The 24,669-nt window shown below is 26.6% G+C and overlaps 1 protein-coding gene across 1 annotated transcript; it reads left to right on the forward strand.

The window, feature by feature from the left end:
* Positions 1-17,840: 17,840 nt before the first annotated feature.
* On the forward strand, positions 17,841-22,239 carry LOC129963900 (uncharacterized). The gene is made up of 5 exons (XM_056078487.1): positions 17,841-17,938; positions 18,717-18,749; positions 19,259-19,296; positions 19,962-20,168; positions 21,160-22,239. The coding sequence occupies exons 2-5, from the start codon at positions 18,728-18,730 to the stop codon at positions 21,376-21,378; spliced, it is 486 nt and encodes a 161-aa protein (XP_055934462.1). The 5' UTR covers positions 17,841-17,938; positions 18,717-18,727; the 3' UTR covers positions 21,379-22,239.
* The last annotated feature ends 2,430 nt before the right edge of the window (positions 22,240-24,669 follow it).

Raw genomic sequence — 24,669 nt, forward strand, 5'->3', positions numbered from 1 at the left:
GTCCACATGGGGTAATAAAATTAAAAGTATAAAAATTTATGAAATTACTAAATATGACTGAAATGACTATATAATAATGGAATGACTCAATTTGACTGAAATGACTATATAATAATGGAATGACTCAATTTGACTGAAATGACTATATAATAATGGAATGACTCAATTTGACTGAAATGACTATATAATAATTGAATGACTAAATTTGACTGAAATGACTAAATGTAATTGAATGACTAAATTTGACTGACTGAATAGTCTTGATCTAAATATACTTACCGTGAGAGAAATAAATCGTTTCACTGCAAAGCATTTCCATCTTTTACTGTTATTACTGCATAAATATTTTATTATATTTCATTATTGAAATTTTTTTTTAAACATGTGGCAAGAGAATTTCAAAATTATATATTTCAAAATTGACTAGTAAATCGTTAATTTCCAATTCGTTATCAAAAATATATAATGAATATAGATCCTTTTATCAATATGGAAAAAAATGAGCATTTCCTTTTTTCTTTTCATGAAAAAAGAAATACTCGGGTACTTCAATTACATTAAACAATCACCGTCTTTGATCATTTAACATAGGTAACATTTCATCCCAATTTGCATCAAGCCGCCACCAGTATGACTTTGTTTTTGCAATCAGCAAAAAAAGTGAATTACCCATCTATTTACATTAATGTTTTTTACCTATTAATATAAAGCCAGTTCTTTCAAAACTTTGTGTTTGCAATCAGTAATAAAAACTTAAAAAAAAAAAACAATCAATTTTAATTAATATTTTTTACGTTTAGCTATTTCGGAAGCTTCTCAAATTTCTTAAAGGGAGATGCACCAGAACTTGAAACATCTGCTATTGAGCACGCCGGCTGACTACGTACGTCCTAGTTATCGGGGGGATGACTCGACAAGTTGACCTCTTGAGCAATTACTGAAGTGATCAAAGATGAGACGCCATAAAAGCTGTTGGAGCAACTCGTTAAGAATTTTTGGAGTAATCGGCACTTTTCTATGAGGAGGGTTTTTCGTGAGAATCATGTGAACGCCCTCACTGTACCTTGAGGGTAACCGAAATTTCGTACAGCATCCGTTTCTTTTTTAGGGAAGGGATGTCTCAAGAACATTCTTCTAATAGTCCCTTAACTTACCACGGTTTGACAGATTGACAGATATATTCGAAAGCCCTTTCGATCTTAAAGTGGTTCTTTTAGGTTTGATATTCTTTTCCTGTGGAAAATCCAGGTTACGACACGAAATGAAAGTTGTTTATTTGAATTTCTACTAGAATGTGGGAGCCATTGGGAAATATAATGTAGGTTCCTTATACTAAATTATTGATCAACGTTTTCCTTGATTAATGAAATTATAAAGCAATATTGTTCGAAATGGATCCCATTTTAGAATATCGGATTAAAATAATGTTTACAATAATATTTTATGATAGAAGTTCCAATCTTTGACATGGCTTTAATTCAGATAATATCTGTTCAAAATAATTAAAAATAATTTTTAAAGGCATTCATTTAATATGTGTTACTCATTAAAAAATCATCAGCTCCTTGAAATCATTTTTAATGCATCAACATGTTTTTTTCCTTTTTTATGCATAAAAGTGCAAATCTCGTAATCGATTTTACATTCATCTGCAAATCTACTGAAATTTTGAAATATTTTGCTCTTGTGCATTCGACATTCAATACAAGATCAAATTCTTTAAGAATTCCCTATCAATTGATCTATTCATTTCATTAAAATTAAATGTACACTTCATAAGTGTGGAGTTGTATGAAAAGTGACTAAGAAAAAAAATCGTTAGGACATTTTATAATATTTATATAGATGAAACGAAGATCAGTTAGAGATAAGTAATTAAAAACTAAAATGGAGAAAATTAATAGAATAAGGAGGTTACCATTTTGTATATTAATGAAGATACATTTATAAAAACTGCTTTTCGTTATTTTTAGGTAAATGTTTGCTGCTTGCTTCATTTCAGAATTCGTACATGCAATTAGAATTATTTTACCTAAATAAAAAATAAAATTTTCTGAATTCTCATATTTCCTGTCTTTATTCAAGACAATATAAAATTATAAATTTCATAATAGAAAATTTGAATTTTATTTAAAAAGTTTTAATTTTGCTCTTAAATATACAAAAGATCTACCAGAATGCACAATATTTAAACGTTCCAATTACAGTAATGAAGAGATAAGTGAAAATTCTATACGATATATTATAAAACCACTAATCCAATTTCCCATTTTTCTTACGCTTATAAAATAAACTATCCTTTCAAGTTGAGAACAAAACGGAGCTTTAACCCTTTTAGCGCTGAACAGCGATATATCGTTCTTTCTCATTACTACATTACGATATATCCCTACATAGGTGAGAACACTTAAAAAAATATTGAAATAAAATTAGCATTAATTTATTATTAAATTATTTCTTAATATGTTTCATTTTGAATTTTTCAAAACATTTATATTTTTTTTTCTATGAACTTCTTTTGAAATCCTAGCCAATTCGTCAAATTGGTGCGACATTAAAAAGATTAAATAATGGACCTTTAAAAATTATCTGAATTCGCATGTTCTCTGTCTTTATTCAAGACAATAAAAAAATATAAATTTCACAATAGAACATATGAATTTTATTTTTAAAATATTATAAATTTAAATCTTAAATATACAAGAGAACCATAAATATGCACAATTTTTTGAGTGTACCGATATAAATAATGAAGATGCAAGAGAAAATTCCATATGATTTATCATAAAAACCACTAGTCCAATTTCCCATTTTTCTTGCGCTTATAAAATAAGATTAATCCTTCCAAGTAGAAAACAAGATAGTGCTTTAAATAACGATAACAAAGTTTATACCAATAGATCACAGACATTTTCAACGGTTAACCTTGAAATGATATGAATTCAAATTATCATTAAACGGGATTTCCAACATTAAGTCTATGTAATAAATTCCAATCTTATTTTAAGTGAACATCCATTTCAGGATTCTTTTCTCCTTTCAAAGAAGTTCTGTTTGCTTTTGGTCGATTTACACGGCGACCGAAGTTAACGACATCTGATGCTGCATCAACAGATAATATCACATTCTTGCTGAAAAATTATCATCTCTGTCAGTAATCTTCGCTTAAAAGCACCGAGATTGGATCATCTACAAATGACTCTGTTGCTGAACTCATAACTCAACCCAGGATCTACTCAGTAGGTTCTACGGTAGATTTATTGATCTGATATCCTACTTGGCATTTAAAGTGTTAAAAAAAACTCTCCAAGATATCTTTGTAATACTATGGACCAACGGAAAGAATTTGTAATTTTTACTTTAACTTGATTATGCTTAAGGCCTAGCATACTTGTATATATGTAAAGATATGCTTTTTGAAAAATTCGGTTGAGACAATTTATAGGGCATATTTTAAAATTTAAGACTACCACAACCGAATGCAATTGTTTTTTGAGGTTTGGTAAAAAAACGAATCATTTAAAGATTTTTTCAAAAATTTAATTTGATTTATAATTGAAAACTAATCGACATTTTAATATTTTTTGTATTTAATTTCAAAATATATTAATAGGTTAAGAACAACTTCAATCCACTCAATACACGTTTTTCAGTTCAATCTTTTTAAAATTTTCTCTAGTTTTAATGCAGTTTTTTTAATAAAATGTTTCATTATTGAAAAATAAATTTTATTCAATAATAATATTAAATTTTTAAAGTTAGATATTTTTCCGAATAATTTCTTACAATACTTTTCATAGTTCTAATTATCAGATTTAAACAAGCACATTGCAACAATATTAAATACATTTGTAGGTGCTTGCGTGCGTGCGTGTTCATGCGCATGTGCGAGTGAAGGTAGGTGTGTTATAGCTACTATGTAATTGACAGAAAATTAAAAAAATAAAGATACACAAAAGCAAGTCTAAAATATTAACATGATGGCACGTTTCTGATGGACGATTTTTTTTATTTACCTAGAAATCAGTGTCTTGTCCGAAAAATATTATAACGTATGCAATAATTCTATAATAAATTAGGATATTTTGTTATGATAATCTAGATTTTTTTTCAGTGTCTGAAAATAACACAGAAATTAATAAAGATTTCTCAATTAAATATTATTTATGGATAATGTGTTTTTTTTTGTTTTAAATGTTTATTTAACAGAAATTATTTTATTTGCCTTTGTATAAATGCGTATTATTACTCATTTCATACATAATTTTTTTTTTCGTTGTAGTAGGACAAATATTATATTTTTAAAAATATATATATTTTATAAAAAATAGTTCTCAAATAATAATAATTTATATATATATATATATATATATATATACCAAGGTATTCTCGTAAATTTATGGAATATAGAATTTCTGATTTCTGAATTATTAATTGGAATGTAAAAAATTAAGGATTTATCCCTTCGTGAGTAAATTTTTCCTGCATGTTCTTGTGTCCACTTGTACGCAAATTTTTCAAGGCAAAAAGTTACAAAAGTTATTTCAAAAATTAATTGGATTTAATTTTAAAAAAATAGCTTTCTGAAAATGAAATGATAGTATACTTTACTATAAAAAAGGACGATGCAATATCGTGATTCCGTTGAATTTTATATTATGAGCATTATGTATACATCCATGCTATTAACGCCAATAGCGAAGAAATTAAATGAACCTAATTAATAGACATCATCCCAGATTCGAATATTTTTTTTTCTTTTTTTCAGATTTTTCCCTTCACCTATAAAACCTTGACATATTCCCCGTTGGAAATTAAAAAAATCTGAGCCTTTATCTTATGCCTACTTAATTCAACTGCTTAAATTAGTAGTTTTGTATAAATGTTGAAATTTTCTAAACTGAAATCAAGAATAGCGTTTCAATTTTCTTATTCCTTTTTATTTGTGGACAAAAAAAAGCATTTTGTAAGAAGACACCGAGTCCGGAAGCTATCGCTCGTGTAGGAGTCGAAAAACACTTATGAATTTCAAATAAGCTTTACACAAAGGAGTAGAATCTCGAAAACAATACATGACAGGCAGCTCCAAGAATGCAAAGGTCAGAGTGCACCCACTCCCAGAGTGGCGTCTTGTTTGCAAAATATTTTGATCACCGAGCCATAGACTAAATAAAAGGGAGACATGTTTCATGCATTCGGTATTCAGATGACCGCCTTATTAGCATTCACTTCTGAGATGTGAAAAAGTTAATTGTTCATATCGCAACAGTGAATGCTTAAGAAAGAGAACCTCCAATCAAAATGGAACATTATATGCGATAAACTTTATCTTAGATAATTATTTTGTGCTTCATTTCTGATGGTTCGTCTTCTGTCGTCCCGTCGTCTCTTTTAAGAAGTTGAGAAGTGCATTTGATAAATGGTTCGTAAATTATAGTTCGCAAAAAATTATTGTGACAACATATTATTATCCCGAGTTTCAGCATAGTTCTGCATTTTCACTTCTTTGATGAACTTTGGACACTGATTCAAAACATGAACTTTTGATTCTCACAAATTACATTTGATGGATTTCTCTGACAAAAAAAATGAAACCCAACAGATATATATCATTTTATTAACATGTGCTTATATATTAACCGCATGCCAGTGATTAAAACGAAAATTGTTGAAGAATGCATGCTAATAGGTCTTTTGGGAACTCAAATTTGACTTTGTTGACCAATGGAATGCAATCAATATGCAAGTATTGAGTAACATATTATTAAAATGATTCTATTTAATTTAATTGTTATAACAGTGTTAGATTTGAATTTGATAAAAACTTCTAAATAGTATATGATGGCAATTATAATTATCGAATGCATCGTCCACCATGCCAATAAATCTTCCATCAAAAACTAAAGAAATGAGTAATTCTTAAGATTAATGTCCGATTAATCTTAAGTATTACTCATTTAGTACATTAAATATTATTTTTGATTAAAATCATGCTAATATTTCAAAAATCGTCCAAATATGCATCATCTTAAATGGTTACAAAATACAGCAACAAAGCGCTTGTTAGGATAATAAAAAAATGTGCAGGTTTCTATTTGAGGAAAAATCTACCCCAAAAAAATCCACTTATCATATCTGAGAATGAATGAATAATTTCATTTAGCATTAATTAAAGTTGCAAAATTTATCTTACAAAATTTCAAATTCGACAGTCAAAAGTTAAATAATGTTATGACAAGTCTAGAATAAAAGGCATTTAATCACAGAAATTGTAAAAATACAAAATATTACAAGTGGTCGAAAAGTCATTTTAGTAGTAATTTAAAATAGATTTATTTTTCTGATATATTTACAAAAGAAAAAAAATTAAATTGATTAAATAAACAAATTCAACTCGTGTAAAACTAAAATAATAATAATAATAATCTTTATATGGCAACTCTGAATATTCTTAAGTCGAATAATTTAATACAGCAGAGACATATTAAGATCAAATATTTGTACTAAACGAAAAAGATGAATTATTTAATACAAAAATTACTCAAAACACAACTCATATGTATGAGGAACATTTTTTTAAAAAATTAAATAATGAAATGATACTACACCAAGGCATGACTCTCTTACAAAGATTATAATACTACTACGCCCGAGAATTAAATTATTAAAAAATATTCAAATTCAACAATCGTTAAATAAATAGAAATTGATGTTAACGTTTTATAAATTTGGTTGCGTTTATTGGCGTGAAAAGTTACTTGGCTTATATTAGCTATTCAAATAATATTTTAACTCGCTACTCAAGAGTATGTATGAATTTTAAAGCAATTTTATATTTTTATTTTTATGCATTTTTCTATGAATTATTTCTATTATTTAAATCTATTATTTTTTATTATAATTGAAAATAATTATTGGTTTGTTTGTGAATGGGAACAAGTTTTTAATTTTGTATAAATTGATAAAATATTGGTATAATTACTCAGAGTTTATTTCCACAGTAATAAATTGAATTTTTTAATACATTCAAGAGTACATTGTTAAATGTACTTAAGTAAGGAACTAAACAATGAGATAATATATTTGTTATTTTAAAATGCCATCTCTTCGACAGAAAATACTTTTCATATCAATATATTTGAAGAATATATTATATTCCTATGATATAAAGATATGTTTTATTTTTTCTTATTACAGTGTTGATAATTTTAAGAACAAATACGCATTATTTCATTTATATATATATATATATTTACTTGGTCATTATTAGCTATAAGTCAAAGCATACAAGTTGAAATGGTTTTCAAATACCTACAAGTAATTAAAAATAGCTATGAAATGTAGTAACCCCAATGTTTCCAATTTAAACGTTTCTTAATTACTCATTCTTTTAATTAACCGTAAATCACTTTTTCAGTAGTATCGATTCTAAAAGGCAAACTATTTAAAATGGTTTTTATATCATTAAAATAATTTTTCCTTTGTTCCATTTTAAGATTTAATTTAATGATTTAGAAATAAAAGTTTATAAATGAAAATTTGCTTTTAGCCCAAAATCTTTTAGAAATTTTTCACGAACATGATCAGATGTCAAATTGCTTTTTGAAATCCTGCAGCAGAAATAATGAAATGATAGTGAATAGATAATCAGTGTGGCTTTAATTTAAAATTAGTTCGCTGCAAATTTTCATTCATTTGAAAAAAAAAAAATTCTATGAAATTCTCAAACGCCGGTGTTGGTTAAACTTCAGAATTTCCAAGCATTTGATTAATGACAAAACCAGACTAATGACATGCTCATACAAAACCAGATGTTAAAAGTTTACAACTTAATAAAACTTCTCAACAGTTAAGTTTAAAAAAACCTTTACATCACTTTGTATTCGTTTAAAAAGCATTTAAAAATTATCATTAATCATATTCAGGTAAATGAAGGAACCATCAGACTGGATACCATACTTGCATTATACTACTTAATTATAAGTGAAACTACCAGCTCCACGCTTCCGTTAAATTTAATGAAATTGTCAGAAGTTTCAAACTCATTATGGAAATTCTTTTTCTTTTTCTCATTCGAATACCTTCAGAGAAAATGGCGAGCATTCCATAACATTCATCACCTTTACTTGTGAAGTTTTTGACGAAGGCTGTTTCTTGCAGTCAATACTCTAAAAGTCTCAGTATCAAGTAGGTCAAATCACGCAAGGTGTCCTTAAAATTCAACGACGAAACAAAAGCTCGTCCTGCCAATATTTTGACCTCCTGACTTCAGTTTCAAAGCACGACGTTTAATTATAAAGTTTCAACACATATCAGTCAACATTTTGAAGCTTAACGGTTTAATATTTTTTTTTATCAAATTGATCGTAAATGTTTTTTCCAACACTTTTCTGCATCTTAAAGTCTAAAAAACATCAATAAAAAGAATACTTATTTTATAAGAAACAATGTAATGTTTTGAAGTGTCATAAGCGAAGAACCAAATCAAGGACTTCGAACTTTGACTCTAAACATCATTAGTCAAGAGAGCAGTTAAATTGATTTTGCTCATACTTGAAGCTGCAGCAACCTTTAACTAATATGAGTGTAATATTTTAGAGATAAGGAAGTCATTTTTCATCTTCTTATTTCAGCTTTTCACAGTTTTTCGATTCCAAATAAGCCATCAACAAGTACATAAAATGGAATTGAAAAATAGTTGTACTGTTTATGAATTAAATGATTGTAAATTATTTCATCATTTTGTTATTACACATACACACACACATATATATATATTATATGTGATTTATTATTATTTTTTTTATTTCAAATGAGTGTTTAAAGTAAAATTAATTTCATGGGCAAAATTAATTACATTCAGAAGTATGCATTTTCTAAAATTCTAAATCAAATAATTAATGAAAAATACAAAAATGGACCAAAATGTTTACAAATTCATGCGAAACAGAGAACAGTAACTGAAATTTTTAACGTAATTAAAAACTAATTACAAAATAAATTAGTTGATAAACATTACTAATTTTTTTTCTTATAGATATAAAATTCCGAAACTCATTTTTGTTTAAAAATTTATTTATCACGATTATTAGAGAAATTATTTAATAAAAATTGCTTGGACAATATCGGCTGTGGTTGCTCCATGGTTACATAAATTGATATTTTTCAAAAAGTGTGAAATCTATGCAATGATTGATTTTTTTATTGAAACCATCTTTATTGTGCCCATTTAATGTACTTAAAAAATATTCTGTTACAGTCATATTTCAAGGAATTGAAAAATCAAATTTCTGTTTTTTAAATTTATTTTCAAGCAATTTTTTTTTATTATAAGAAGTAAATCAATATTATTTTTATACTCATAATAAACCGAAGAAAAATTATGATTCTCATTTATTATAAATATTTCTTCAACAATTCGTAAATTTTGTTTAAATTATTGCGATATCATAAATATAATTATTTCTGCTTTCTTATATATATTTCTAAAGTTCCTTAGTTACCATAAATAAGTAACAACAAAAACAAATCTACATTTCTGAATTATCGGTATATATTTTCAAGTACAAAGAGATACCGCTTTTTATAAAAAATTATTCGTGAATCAATAATGCTACAAAAATGATTTTTTTAAATCCTGTCTATGGAAATATTTAAATTCTTTTGTTTAAATACTACTAAATAAAAAAAATGTCCATTAATAATTTTTTCTTAATATTTTTGAAAGTAATTAATTTATTGAATATACGCCCTTTTTAAGTCTAAAAACAGGAACATACATAACAGTGATATTTTATAAGCAAATAAATGATAATTTTATGTCTTGAATTACAGATAGACTTATTTTTTGAAGGAAAAATATTTAGAAATTATCAAAATAAACTCTCGAAAACATTATGGATAGTTCTTAGCAATTAAAAACGGTAGTTATAATAAAATAATAAATCAATGGTAATTGTTAAAAAATGTATGAGAGTTTTTTTATTAGATGCATTATATTTTAATCATTTTTCCTCTCTAGTTACCTAGATAATTTTTTAATCCCTTCCATAAAAATAAATTAACACTTTGATAGAAACTGGTAGCCTTAGTTGAAATAATTTATAAATTGAAACTAACGCGTAATAATTCAAAAGTAACAAAAATAAAGTAAAAATAAAAAAATGAGATTAATAATTATTGACTGATCAAATAAAGAAGAAATCAACATTTCAAGGAATATTTTGGACTTAAATATAATGAATGAAAGCAATATCAATTAGAATTTTATTTAAATCATCTACATTTCTATAAAAAATATCAAGTGATGGCTCAATATAAAGAATATTCAATCATTAATTAATATTAATAATAATAGAAAAAAAACTTTTTTTTTCTTCATATGAATAAAAAGTTGTTGAAAACTTTAATGTTTTTTATTATTACCTGAAACAAGGTTTATCGAGGTTGTAACATGCCTAGAAACCTAAACCTGGATGTCGGGTAATTTGCTGTTTTCTGGGTTATTAGCATTTTTGTGTAATAACAAGAAATAAGATGTTGTAAGCTTTATAATGTAGGGTCATAAGTTTATGCGACGCTTGTTAACATTCCTTTCGTGCACTTGCGTAATACACTCATATTTTATCCTAATAACCATAATTTAGATACGGAAGAGTTATTTTTAATATTTTAATTTATAAAATTATTTCAATTTTACTAAAAGCTCGTACACTTCATGTAATTTTTTTGTAAATAATTTTGATATAAATTAAAATAGCAGGCATTGCAGAAATAATTTTTATACAATAAATTTTAGAGCTTTTTTTTTCTTTTTGGAGAAAATTGGAGTTTATTTTTATAGTATATCATTAGGGAGAAAGCATGCATTTAATTAGTGAATTAAAATAAGATTCATTACAATTACTTAAATTGTTATATGAAACATTGAAGTAAAATAACTGTCACAGACTTGATATTTTTTGATATGCAAACACTCTAATCGTCTTTTGTAATTAAAGAAATTATGTCATCTCTTAACTTATATGACACATTTTAAGAAATCCATTTAGATTGAAAATATAAGCTTTGTAATAATGTTTTACATATGTTTAGCTATTATTTTTCGTTTGGAACATTTATAAAATTTTATGTATTTATCTTTATAAATAGCGATAACCAAAAATGGTCAGATAAATTATTGATCAAAATCAGTTAATTTTTTATTGATATTATTTGTAGTAAGATTTATCGTAGCAACCGGGAAATTTAATTAGAGAATCCCAGAACAGCCCTCGGTTATTTTGTTAGCGAATTCTTTTGCGATACGATATTTATTAAGAAATCGGATAATTTTAACTATACAGACTCTTACATGGGCTTACATTTATTTATTAAACGAAATTGTTGATATTATATTTGATTGTGATGCAATTTAGCATTGTAAACTGAACATTTTAATTACGTAAATTTAAAAAAAACAACCAACATTTGTTTGTTTTTTCTATGAAATTATTTTGTTACAATTTGATTAAGTAATCTGAAAATAATAAATATATAGAAGTCTAGACATGCTTATATTTATTTTTCAAAGCAGCATTTTGTGATATGATTTTTAATAGTAATTTATATAAAACTGATGAAAAATGCGCGTTTGATATTTTAAAACTTGACTGAAATAGGAAAGTATTAAAAAATTATTATCTTGAAATAACACATGTATCTATGATTAAAAAAGTAGAAATAAAATACTGATGACTACTTTATTAAAAGTAAAATACTGACTACAAAAAAAAATTTTTTTTCTTCTGTCCGGTTTACTTGAAATAATTCTCAAAGTAAAATTATTAAATCGTTGTTGATGGCCATCTTAAATATTTTCTTTCTGTAATAAAATATGATCGCTATATTTACTTATTATGTATATGTATGTGATGCAGCAATGTCTCCAAACAATACAATGCTTATAGATATTTTTTTTGTTTAGCTGCATGAAAAGATACATAGACTAAGATTGTAACAAAGAATCATAAAGTTTTCATCTTAGCAGTTGACTCTCTGCTTTTGGTAATTCAGTGACATATTGTGTAACTAACACGAAATGTCAAATTAAGTCAAAAGGAACTAAGTTCTGCAGGCAGCTTTTGGGGAAATTTAGGGAAGGATTTTACTTTCAGATATCTTCATTGCGGAGAATTTCATATTCTCGAAGAAATGGTATTATGCCTGCAATTTAATTATTTGTATAAAAATATGCTACTGTAAATTATAAAAAATAAATTATCTTCTGGGATTAATGAGAGATCAAATGAAGGAAAAAGTATATTCTTCCAAAAGAATTTGTAATATTTTTTTTAAATTCATTTAAACCAGAGTGGGATTAAAACTCTTTATGCTTAAAATTTCAATAACGGATTTACTTTGTTTCGTTTTTATCGTTGTTTATTATTATTTGTTGAAAATATTAGAGGGAAAAAAATAAAAGAATGATCGTAATAAAGTATGAGTTTAGCATAAAATCAAATAGCAATTTCGATATATCCTACTAATAACAAAAATACCCTACTTAATTAAAATATGAAAAATTTTACTCTTTCCCATTCTAGTTTCAATTAATATTTATAATGCAAATGCATGCCATGAAGTATTTCCTCATGATATGAAACCAATTCCAAAAAAGGTTTTTTTTTCCTGACACGCCCTATTGTCCATTAGTAATAAAAAGAGAGTGTGTGGTAGTGTTTTTGCCCTGTACAGGACAAATTGTTTCACCTCTAGTTCAATGGTTAGTACCAAATTTGAAGCTCTAAAATTTACCACAAATACATCTTGAAGGTTGAGAAAGCAGATATTGAAATAATTTTTTTTTTAATTTTATCTGGAACTTAAATTAATAAAAGAATGATAGAAATTAGCATGTGCTTTTGGCAACTATATTCGGAAATATCATTCCATAAAATTTTTATTTATACTCTTTTAAAATCTAAAAAAGTGTATTTCTAATGATGCCAAAAAAAGTTCTGTACAATTTTTCTCCCCGAGGCTTTAAAATTTAAGTTTTTTTTTTTGCATAATTTTTTGATTATGAATTTTATTTTTGAAAGGAAGTGCACATCCTTTTCATTATTTCAACAAATATTAAATCGGTCGATCTCTTTCTACTATTTAAAATTATAAAAGAATGATTCCGCTAATCTTTTCTGTTTCGGAAATCGGAAAATGAAATTGCAATACCATAAAAGACAGCATGCAATTCGAATAGAAAATTTCTTTTACACAACAAAAAAGCTACTAAGCTGTTTTTTCACAATAACAAAGCTACTAAGTTGTATGTTTTAAAGTAAATGTATTAAAATACCATAGTTTTGATATCGGTCCTAATTTATTGTTTAAAAATATTTTGTTGCAGAATCATGAATATTACGGCATGGATAAGAAATTTAATTAAATAAAACGTAAACTACGTTTCTCTGGTCGTTGAAGGCGGATATTAAAGAAATAAAAGTATATTTACAAAGCATGTCAACTTTTACGAAAGGACTGGAATATCAGGAATTCAAAATTAGGGTATGCTCTTAGAAAATTATCTGTTATCAAAAAAAATTATATAAATTAATATATGAATAAATTAATAAATAAATAAGTTTTCTTTTTGATATTTTACATATACTGTTAAATGCTTCTGAAACATTTTATGGAATATAAATAAATGATAAGAAATTAAGATAGAAACCAATCTTTGGCATATTATATATACTTACATTAACTTCATTTAGAGAACTAAAAATAATTTAATATTTTGATATACACTTTAAGTTAAATGATTTCGATAAATTTCAAATCAAAATAAAGAATAATGTATCAATCAATCCAATTAAAGCGAATTTATGTGTTGGGATAAAACATAATTTCAGTTCAGAAGCAATAAAACTTATACAACCCCAATGTAAAATAAAATCTTGTCATGAAAAAAATCGTGAATTTTTAAAACCGTTTTCAGAATCAAGATTCTGCTGCATAATGCATACCGAAGTTCATATTTTCATTTCAATATTATTTTGACTTTGAACAACAAGAATAACTTTTTTTAAAAATTGAAAGTTCGTTCAACACCCATATAGACCTGTATAATTTATTATCTATAAGGATGTGATTAATATTCTTAATCTGCGTTTAATTTGCATAATTTATTTATAATTCTATAGCCGAATAATTAATAAACTATTCAACACATGACATTGTTGTATATTTTCAAAATAAATCATTTTTATTCTAAATGAGTTTTAAAATGCTCTAAAGAAATTTAGAAACAAATTATTCATTTTCTCCGAAATTTTCTTTTTGAATATTGATAGGTTCAATGTTTTAACCTTCCATTATACTTAATTGCTTAAAAATATTCTTTTCAGACTGTTTCATTTATTGAAAGTTTAATATATTTTCGAAAAACAACAACAACAAAAGAATGAATCATTATCTATTAAAATGATCATGAATTCTTTTCGAATTGGAAAAGATTTCACCTCCATTTTTACCATTCATTTATAATTTTTGCAACAATCTAATTTTTTTAAATCTTTCTTTTTAACCTTCAATATTTCCTTTTTTGAAATGTTTCATGGGTGGAATTAAACAAAATTTATTATTAACAATAAATGAAAGTAAAATTATTTTTCCTTTACGATTTTATCATTTCAGTCGTATGCCCATTCTCAGACACCAACACTTTCTTTTCACTCCAATCGTATATCTGCTGCCAATCACCAAAACAAATACATTACTGATGTTATATTATACTAAGTCTAAAAGTTTCATAACTGCATAGAATTTAAAACAATATTATGAATTGTGTTTGAAAGTAATTGCATATTTTTCGTTTTTAAATATTACAAAATTAATGATTTAAAAAAAGGAAATTATAAATGAAAAATGAGTAACGTTTATGTATATATTCCTCTTATGAAAAACTATTTCGGCTGATGAAATGTTGCCTAATTTAAGATTTCGATCAATATGGTCTCTTTTTTTTTTTAGCAATCTGTTAACAAATTTTTACAGATATTTACGTAACTGCCTAATCTTTAAAAATAATATGAGATACTCGATTCGATTGCAATAAAAATTCATTTTTTAATAAGAGTCACTTTCTTATAAAATTCGATTTGCATGCAATTTTGGAAATAAAATAAATAACAAAACTTGTTTCGAGAAATATTAAGTGCATAATTATAGTTGAAAATATTTTTTCAAATATATTAAAAATAATTAATTCTAAATATTTAATAATTTTTAAAAATAAGAAATACAAATTTGGAAATTTTTAGATTTTTATTGTAAATTAAAAAATTTGAAATAAAATACTTAGAATATAAAAGCGGATCAATTTACCCAAATGCAATATATTATAGAAGCAACAGAATCCGTGAAAAGGGAATTTAACATCAAAACTTCCAAAAATTTCCTTAAGGAATGGTATTTAAGGAGACATTTCTTACATAAAAATAATCTTAATCCAAATTAATTATAATCTTTTATCTTATGCTGTATGCATTTTATACTTGTTCTAAATATTTCCACTATAATATTAAAAGCAGAATAATTTGGATAGTGCATTTTTCACTAACTGAATTTTTTAGATCCCTAATACATCAAAAATAAAAATTCTTTTGTTAATATTGGATTGCCTATAATCAAACTTATCAAACTATAATTGACACAAATATGAAAATGGTCACAAATGCTTGAATTTTACTGAAACTGACAATCAATGAAATTTATAGTACTCAATGAGTAATGAAATACTTGAAAGCAAGTCTGCATACGTCGGAAGTTATTTGATCTGTGTTTCATGAAATTCTGATTGAAATTTCACGATGTGTTATTGAATAGCATGGACTTTCACACGATACCCAAAAGAGAACAATAGGATTTATAAAACGATAAATTTTATGGTTCATAATCACTACCATTCATCCCATAAGCTCCCATTTCTTTCCCTCATACCTCTTGATTTGGTATAGCGCTTTACTATAGCGGCCAAAATTTTTTAACTGTAATCATGGCTGCTTTGAAAAGAGAAAGAAGGCCAAGCCTACAAAAAAACTAACTTGGATTAAGTGGATTCCTCCACTTAATCCAAGTTTAGACTAGTCTCCAATCAGACTTGAATCTAAAAGCTGTTGAGTGAAGATTTGGTTATTTCGATTATTTTCTAGTTTTTATCTTTAATTTAAAATTCATTATTATGAATATTATAAAATTTAGACAAAATTTCCGTTTTAAATTCATTAGTAAATGCTTCCACTGGTATGAAAGTCAATTTATTTAATCCATCGATTAATTGGTCTGAATTAAGCATTTCAAAGTCTTAAAAAATTTTAAAATACTACAGTGCCATTAAGAAATTCCGAAATTCTAGATTAAGAGAGCGAAGAACTGATTACGCCTCTAGAAAACGTGTATGTTTCATCAAACAAGTTAATGGAAACATTATATAATACCGAATAAACACATTAAACATTTTAATATAAAATAATTATGTAAAATAAAAAAAATGTTTGCCCTTTTTTGCGGGGGGGGGGAGTTGAAGAAAATAGGTACTGTCCCCAGAACCTACAGGGATTTAATAGTTTTACTTAAATAATCTTTATTAAAATGGTTGATAACTTATGAAATTTATTTCATGAAATTCATTATTTATTCAATTCATGAACTTATTTCATAATCATGCATTTATAATGCTTTAATTTACACGGTTTGGAAATCCAAGAAATTTTTCGCTGCCAAATACTTTATCATATGTAATACTAACATAACATCGTAAGTTGCATAATTATGATAATAATAAATTTAGACGTTGTATGTTATATTACTATTTTTTCCGAAAATACTCTGGAATCATTGTTTTTTTTAAAGTTGCTTTAATTAATTATATAATTTTAAATAATTATAAGATATTCTTTTTCTTATGTATTTTTCTCGAAACTTTTAAAGAACCTTTTATGTTGTAAATGAAGTATTTAAGTATAAAAATATAGGATTTAATCCATTAACTGCCAAATTTTTATTGAAATGTTTGACCCGATAAATTATATGTACGCACAAAAATGTGTTTAACAGTAGACTTATATTCAATATATGCTTTGTTTTAAAAATGTTAAAATTTTGTTTTAATTTTGTTAGATTTTTTAAAATATTATTGTATATACTAAAAAAAAGTACTAGGCCATATAAAGATGGTTAAAATTTAAATCTAAAAAAAAATGTAAAGTACAAATTACATAGTAGATAGATATTTATATTAATACCATTTCTTAATACTTTATTTTATCCAACTTTTCATTTCAATGACATATCGAAATGGAGACTCATATCAATTCAACATTCCATTAATCTTAAATCTTACATGGGGAAAATCTAAAATTCAAGACATTTTCTGGAATTCTGTCAGATCACTTTCTTTGAGAAAGTTCTCTCAGACTAATACATTATTGCCACTTTCCTCTACTTGTTCCCTCCGGACATGAACATGAAAGAGGAAATAAAAAAAATAAAAAATAAAAAAAATTCAAAATCCTCACCGCAAAAAAAATATAACAAAACCAACTATATAAAAAAAACAACAGTAAAAAAATACAAAATTGCGTGAAGAAAATACCGCAGCATAAGGCACGAAAGAATAGCCTTTATAAAAAAAAAAAAAAAATAACAAGTCTTCCACCGGAGCATCTTTTTTCCGTTGGTCCGCCCAGTTTCAACTCTCACTGGCATACTTTTTCCTCGATCCTGATTGGTCGAAAAACACGTGCTCTCATCCAGCACGTGGGTGAATCTATCGATTGAGTTTAGTATAAATAAGGCACCGAATCACTGGATAAGGCATTCTCATCTCTCATCCTCCTAGCTGAGATTCAAGGATTATTCCTTTGCTTCAGGATACTTGTTCCTTAGGAGACTTTTTGTAAGTATAGGAGCCTTTCTCTGAATCTAGAACTACAATTTTCGTACTTTCTTTGCGTCGAAAAGTAAATTCTTTTCTCTAGAAATGTGTGTTGAATTTTTGTTTTAGACGATAGAGAAAGAGTTTGAGCTTGCTTAATATTTTGCAAACGTATAGAAGTACAGCACCATGAATTATTGAGTAAGGTTTTAAAACACTTTATAGTTTTTTCCCAACGTATTTTACAGATTCACTACGGTAGTCTGCCTAAGACTTTATTTTCAGAAAGTTTCGATATTATTTGTCCTTTCTTTCTTAGAAATAGTATAGCTAGTTTTTTTTTTATTTACAGGATTTTACAGTATTTCTTGAATTCCTCTCATAAAAAAATTCAATGCATTATTGCTGACTTTATCCTTAACAAAAAATCCATTTCTTTTTTCCCATTGAGAACTAAAAGACTAACTGAAAGTGAAGAGTTTTAATGATCAATTCAATGAGCATTGATTAATTTTCATTCATATATTTTATGAAATAATTCTATTTTTAAAACTAATATTTTAATGAAGAGCAGTATTTAATTTAAAGAAGATCTTTAAATAATCCATTACTTAGGTTTAAAAATAGTCAAAATTTAAATCATTTCAAACTTTATATTTCTTTTTACAATAGTGAAAACTTATATTTTTGGTTTTCTTGTTCATCTTTGTATAAAAAGCAGTATTAATAAAGCAATTTCAAGATTAAAAACTTTTAATGTATTTATATCACGACTAATATCTTTTTTATTTAATTCTAGGTAGTTTCACTATGAAGGCTGTACTTTTGTGTGGTAAGTTATTCTTTGAACTATCAATTTTTAGAACATCTTTCATTTTTATAATTTTAAAAAGTTTATTACTTTAAAAAATTATATTTCCTTAAAGGGAATTGCATTTATAATACTTATGAAAATCAATAAAATAAGGACATTAAATAATCTTTATAAATTTAATTTTACGCTGTACCCGTATTTATTTTAATTTGTAAGACATTTAAGCACAAAAAATTCATTTATTACATTTTGGAGAGAATTCAAATGGAGCTGAGTTAAAGGTACAGCGATTTTTAAATTTTATGAATAGGAAATAGGTAAATTTTTATCATTAAGAAGAACGAACTTAATTTACTTCCCAATATGATTCTTACAACCAACCAACTTAAAATATTTTATTCCTTCAGTGTAATTTTTCTGAGTATTTTATATTTAAATGAAGTTAAGATTTATATTAAAATAAATTAAGCAATAGAGAAATAATTTTTCATTATAAAAGTACTACAAATCATTTCTTTTTATTTCAGCTTTTGTTTTTATAGCTGTTGTTGCAGCGAAACCAAGGGTAAGTAAAAAAATTTCTTATTTTACGTTTACTAAGATCTCAAAGATAAATTATGTGATTTGAAGATTAAATGCCATTTAATAAAATTTATATATGATTTTTTTTGTTATATAAGGCTTTATAAAAATACATGAAAGAGATATTGTACCTGAATTCTTTTCAACTGCTGGTCGATACATCTGGATTGTGAATTTCATAATGCAATATTTAACATTAAAAAAGTTTCAAAAATATAATTTTTATTTCTAATCGTTTGAAATATTCTGAAAAATAGTAAAACCTGAAAAAACGAAATATGGTATAAATAGTAATAATAAAAAAATAATAATTCTGAAGTAGCAAGGGTAAAAATCGATATTCAAAAAATTATAAGATGTTTTCTTTTATTTTATTGCTTAATAGTTTCTCATATTTTGTCTCATGTTTCTGTTCACCTAACCAAAATGTATAGTCTACTAAATCTAATTGAAAAAAGGTATAATTCTCAGCTAAGTCTATCAAAATTTTTCCCTGAATTATGAGGAAAAGAGTTGCAACACATTAATCTTTGCATATAAAGATAACGTTGAAAACTATTTCACGCAATAAAAATCAGCAGGTGAAAAAATAAAATTATTAAGCGTTTTTAATGAAAAGTCTGAATAATCATTCTTATCTCTTTGTAGAACAAACGAGCAGCTTTCGATCTCCCCGATGGTGCCGAACTTCTTGTAGGCAATGTCCGAACTTCCTTCGCCTGTCCACAAGGGGCAGAAGGCTACTATGCCGACATAGAGAACAACTGCCAGATCTTCCACGTTTGCCACACTGTCCAAGAAGAAGATGGAAACTCCGAAACTCAACAATTCAGCTTCCTGTGCGGAAACCAAACGGTAAGCAGGCATGGATTTTCCCACCTTTACAACTTTTGAGTTACTGTCTGTTATCTGTCTGTATTCGAACAAATAAAAGATTAAAATAAAAAGTCCCGGTGAGACTTAATGTTCTTTTATTTTACGATGTTTTGTTCACACTGTTCGAAGTCACTGCCATTATAGCGGCGTTTCTTATGCAAACAATAGAGCTTTGTTTTCCAAAGTTGACTTTTTTAGTATTCGTTTATTGACGTCTAAGAGATAGTTGTTGCTTCAAAGCGTGCAGTTGTTGATATTGCTTTTCTTTTGGTTGTATAAAAAAAATTACTTTTTGGCACAACAGAGACTATTTATTACTCTTGAATTCGTAGAAAAATTATCGATTATTTAATGTTTACTTTAATCAGTTGTCGTGTGATTTCTGCAATGACTTAGATACACTTTACTTGGAGATTTTTTGCAGAATTTTTCGTTGTATAGTGCTTCTTTTATAGTATAAAATTTTTACAAAATCATATTTTCCAGATAATAGTAAGTTATCTGATACAAAGAGAAAATTTTAAATGCAAATGCGATAAAATTTAATGAATTAAATTCAAATAGCTTAATTTACCACTGAAAATTCTTTAAATTATCTCAAGATTTATTCAATATCATTTATAAAGCCTACTCTTACAGTTGAATATTTAAATTATGATCCTTATCACTAATTCTATCAGAATGTGTTCCATAATTAAGGAGATTAATTAAAATTGAATATATTCTTGGTTTTTCAATTTATGTTCCCGGATATTTCCATTCAAAAAATGGATATAAATTAATAATCTTTCTAAATGATGTTTATTTGCTTATCTTCAATAGCTCCGCCTGAAAATTCAATTATTAATTTCTTTCTTGATATCTTTTTCTATTACTCTTAATTCTTCTTCGATTATTTTTAACGAATTCTAATTTATTAAGTTTCTCTTCCGAACATATTTGAAAATTATATTCCTTTATTCTTTTTTAGGTATTCAACCAATTGAGCTTCACCTGCTCCATGCCTGAAGATGCAGTCCCTTGCCCTGAAGCTCCCAATTTCTTCTACCTCAACGACAACCTCCGACTCGGAGACCCCAAAGTGGCTTTCTTAGATGACCAAGACATCCAGAGGGCAGCTCCTCTCATCCAGAGCTACGGAGGAAGATTAAATGCTGGAGCAGCCCCTGCACCCCCAAGAAGAGGTTAAACAACCAAAGCCCCCTGAAAATGATTTTACTAAGAGTTACGCATGATCGGGACGTTTTTTAAATCTTTCCTTCCTTACCTTCAAACCCTTTTCTCACTCTCCCTCCCCCATACCTCAGGTAATATTGTAAATATTGTCTGAAACAGACTAGATTCAATGCATTAGATTCTCTAAATGCCTTAACAGGCTTCTTAATTTCTAGCACTGTCTGACATTGATGTATCTCTGCACCTAATGACTTATACTGGAAAGTTAAGTCATACTAAGTTATATGCAGACTATAAGTTGTTCAACAAATATACCTGAAACAAATCGATGTCAACTTGTTTCTTTCATACCTCTAACTTTCTCTATGACAATCACATAATTTAATTTCCAGACCTTTTTTGATTTACTTTATGTTCCTATGTCAGCATCTGACATTTCAGTGCCATCGATGGCTTTGCCATGAGCCATGCCAAGGTCTGGACCTGCTAGTTTCTTAACCCCCGATCGTGCAAGCTTCTTGGTTAGTCCGCTACGGAAAATGATATTCGATATTCGGATTAAAAAGGCGACAAATTTCTGTGATGTGCATCCTTGTATTTAAATGAAGCCAGTATTGTTGTGTCCGTCACGTTATTTCTCCCGATTGTTTTCGCTTTTAGTGCCTTCGCGTCATTCTGTTTTTGCTTGGTGATGGATCGGCTTCTTCGAAAGACGAGAATTAAATAGAAGTCTATGCAAAAAAAAATTCATCGTCTTCATTCCCCATAAGTTACACGTCAGTTGTAAAATAATACATGTATTATATCTGTTGTAAAAAATTGCTCATGGACTTGGTGTGTATGCTTTTGTACAAATAAAATGCATTTTTTAGTATTCTTTGGGTTTTTTTTTATTTTGTATAAATTTTAAAGTTCTGCTATTGTTTGTATTCAGGGTTCTCTTTGAACTTCTAGAATCTCAATGAAGTTTATTTTTAGAAGCTTTTTTTAAAAAAATCAAATACCACTGTTTTGAAATTTACTGTATAGCCTTACTATGCTGTATATTATTTACTGTTTGTAATATAAAATGAAATTGTTTCTAAAAATTTATTTTTATACATATTTTATTACTTAAGAGTAAGCAATTTAACCCATTATCAGCACAAACTCTTTTGTTTTAATTAAAATTTGAAAGAATGGAATCTGGAAGGCGCTTTTAGATTAACTCTTAAATTGGTTCTAATTCTCAGAATGAGCATTCTGAGCATTAAAAGATTCATACTTCATTAAAATTGAAAGAAAAGCTAAGAAATATACTACATAAAACCCTTTTATAAATATTCTGAAACTTCGTGGCTTCCATTCTAAAATCCCTTGTTAGGCCAAAAAACGTTTTCAAGTTTAAAGAAACATTTTTTCAAACATTTTTTAAAAAATAATATACTATTCAAGAATTAGTGATTTAGCGCATTCTCAGCATTAACAGATTAAATCTTTTCTTTAATTCAAATTAAAAAGAATAAAAGCACAAATATTCTGAGTAAAAAAAATAATAATAAAGATTTTGGTTCTGAAATTTACTGTTCATATAAAAGCGAAGTTTTCAAGTATAAATGAATGCTTTTAAATTATTTCTTAAAATTATTTATTGAACTTCTCATTAATGCACAATTTAACCCATCAACATCATTAGAAAAATCATGCTCACTAATTTTCGAATTAGAATTAAAGCAATATTTTTACAACAACAAAAAAAGACTGTTCCTAAAGATTTGGCAATGTGCAAAAGACAAATACGTGCTTCATAAATAATAAAAAGCCTATAAATATTTTAGAATTTCAATATTATTGAAAATGTTACATTAATGGAATAATTGTAAGAATGATTTACTTATGAGCAAATATAACAGATTATCACATTGCAGGAAAAGAAATCATTCAGTATTGCATATGATTCAGGAAAAGGAATCTCAACGTTTTATTCCATTTGTTCATCGAAAAAAAAAATTAAAAAATTCATGAACTTTGACCAAAAGGAAAGCTTAATATAAGCAATAATATTTTGAATAGTCTTAAGTTAATATTAAAAAGCATAATATGCTAAAAATAATTTTAATGATGTTTTTCCTATTTGGTATATAAATGCTCCCGATTTTCTCAAATCCTAATTTTATTCTTCCAATTGCAGAATGTTTTGCATTAAATTTAATACTTAATTCTGATTTATTGAATGAAAAAAGTAACGCATACTATTTCTCTGCCTTTAATTTTACGAAATCTATTCAGGCAGTCGTTTGCACGTGCTTTAAACTATCAGCCTCAAATTAGTGAATTATCTGCCCACAAATACTTCCTAAATATTTATTCAAGAATATCGAGCAGATTACACGGAAACTACTATTCATTTAAAACTAATTTGTCTTAATAATATGAAAGCTTTCTAATTTCTTTTGCTATAATCTAAGATTGAAAAAATAGGCAATTGAAGAATTTAACTTGATTTAGTCAAATCTTTAAATATAATAGATTTTATTTTTATGCAATTATAAATTATTTTGTAATTAAATTCAAAATCAGATAATATCAAATATAATAAATGCAGCAACTTGCAGCTGGGAATTAAAAAAAAAACTTAGATCTGAAAGGAAAATGAGAGGCATCCAAATAATTGAACTTTTATACTAAGAGCGAAAATTTGTAAAATATAATATATAAAATTCATAAATGAGTTGGAAATATAATAAACAGGATGTCCGAAAAATATCGTTACATTTTTAAAATTATTATAAAACTGAAACATAAAAAATATGCATTTACAATTTTTTTATATATTTACTAAGGAAAGTATCAGAATTTATTTTTTAAACAAAGTTTAAAATTTCTAATGAACGCAACGAAATGAGATTCCGTTTGCGAGATATTCTGCTTAGAAATTTTTTGTTTCTGATAATGTGAAATTTGGTTTTAGCCCTTTCAATACCCTTAGCCTCAAATGTCTTAAAACATGGAGCATATTTTATAGCTACACTTTGTTTCCCGTTATTGAAAACGCAAAATAATTTGTAAGGTGAAAACTTAGTTTTTTACATAAATTAACTATATCAAGGTGTGCTGGTAAAGTCACGACTTCGGGGAGACCCGATTCCGTGGAATGACCATCGTATAAGAAGGCCTAGTGTACCCTAAATTCGTCGGGGCCAAATGTTCTCCAGCATGTGTAAAACAAGCCGAGTTTCCTGCTCAGGTATTGTTCTCGTCATCCGACCAAGACTCAAAATCACGATGTCTGTCCCAAAATAGCCCTACTGTCTGCTGCTTCAAA

This window comes from Argiope bruennichi, chromosome 3 (assembly GCF_947563725.1).
Source record: "Argiope bruennichi chromosome 3, qqArgBrue1.1, whole genome shotgun sequence".
In the NCBI taxonomy this organism is placed as follows: Eukaryota; Metazoa; Arthropoda; class Arachnida; order Araneae; family Araneidae; genus Argiope; species Argiope bruennichi.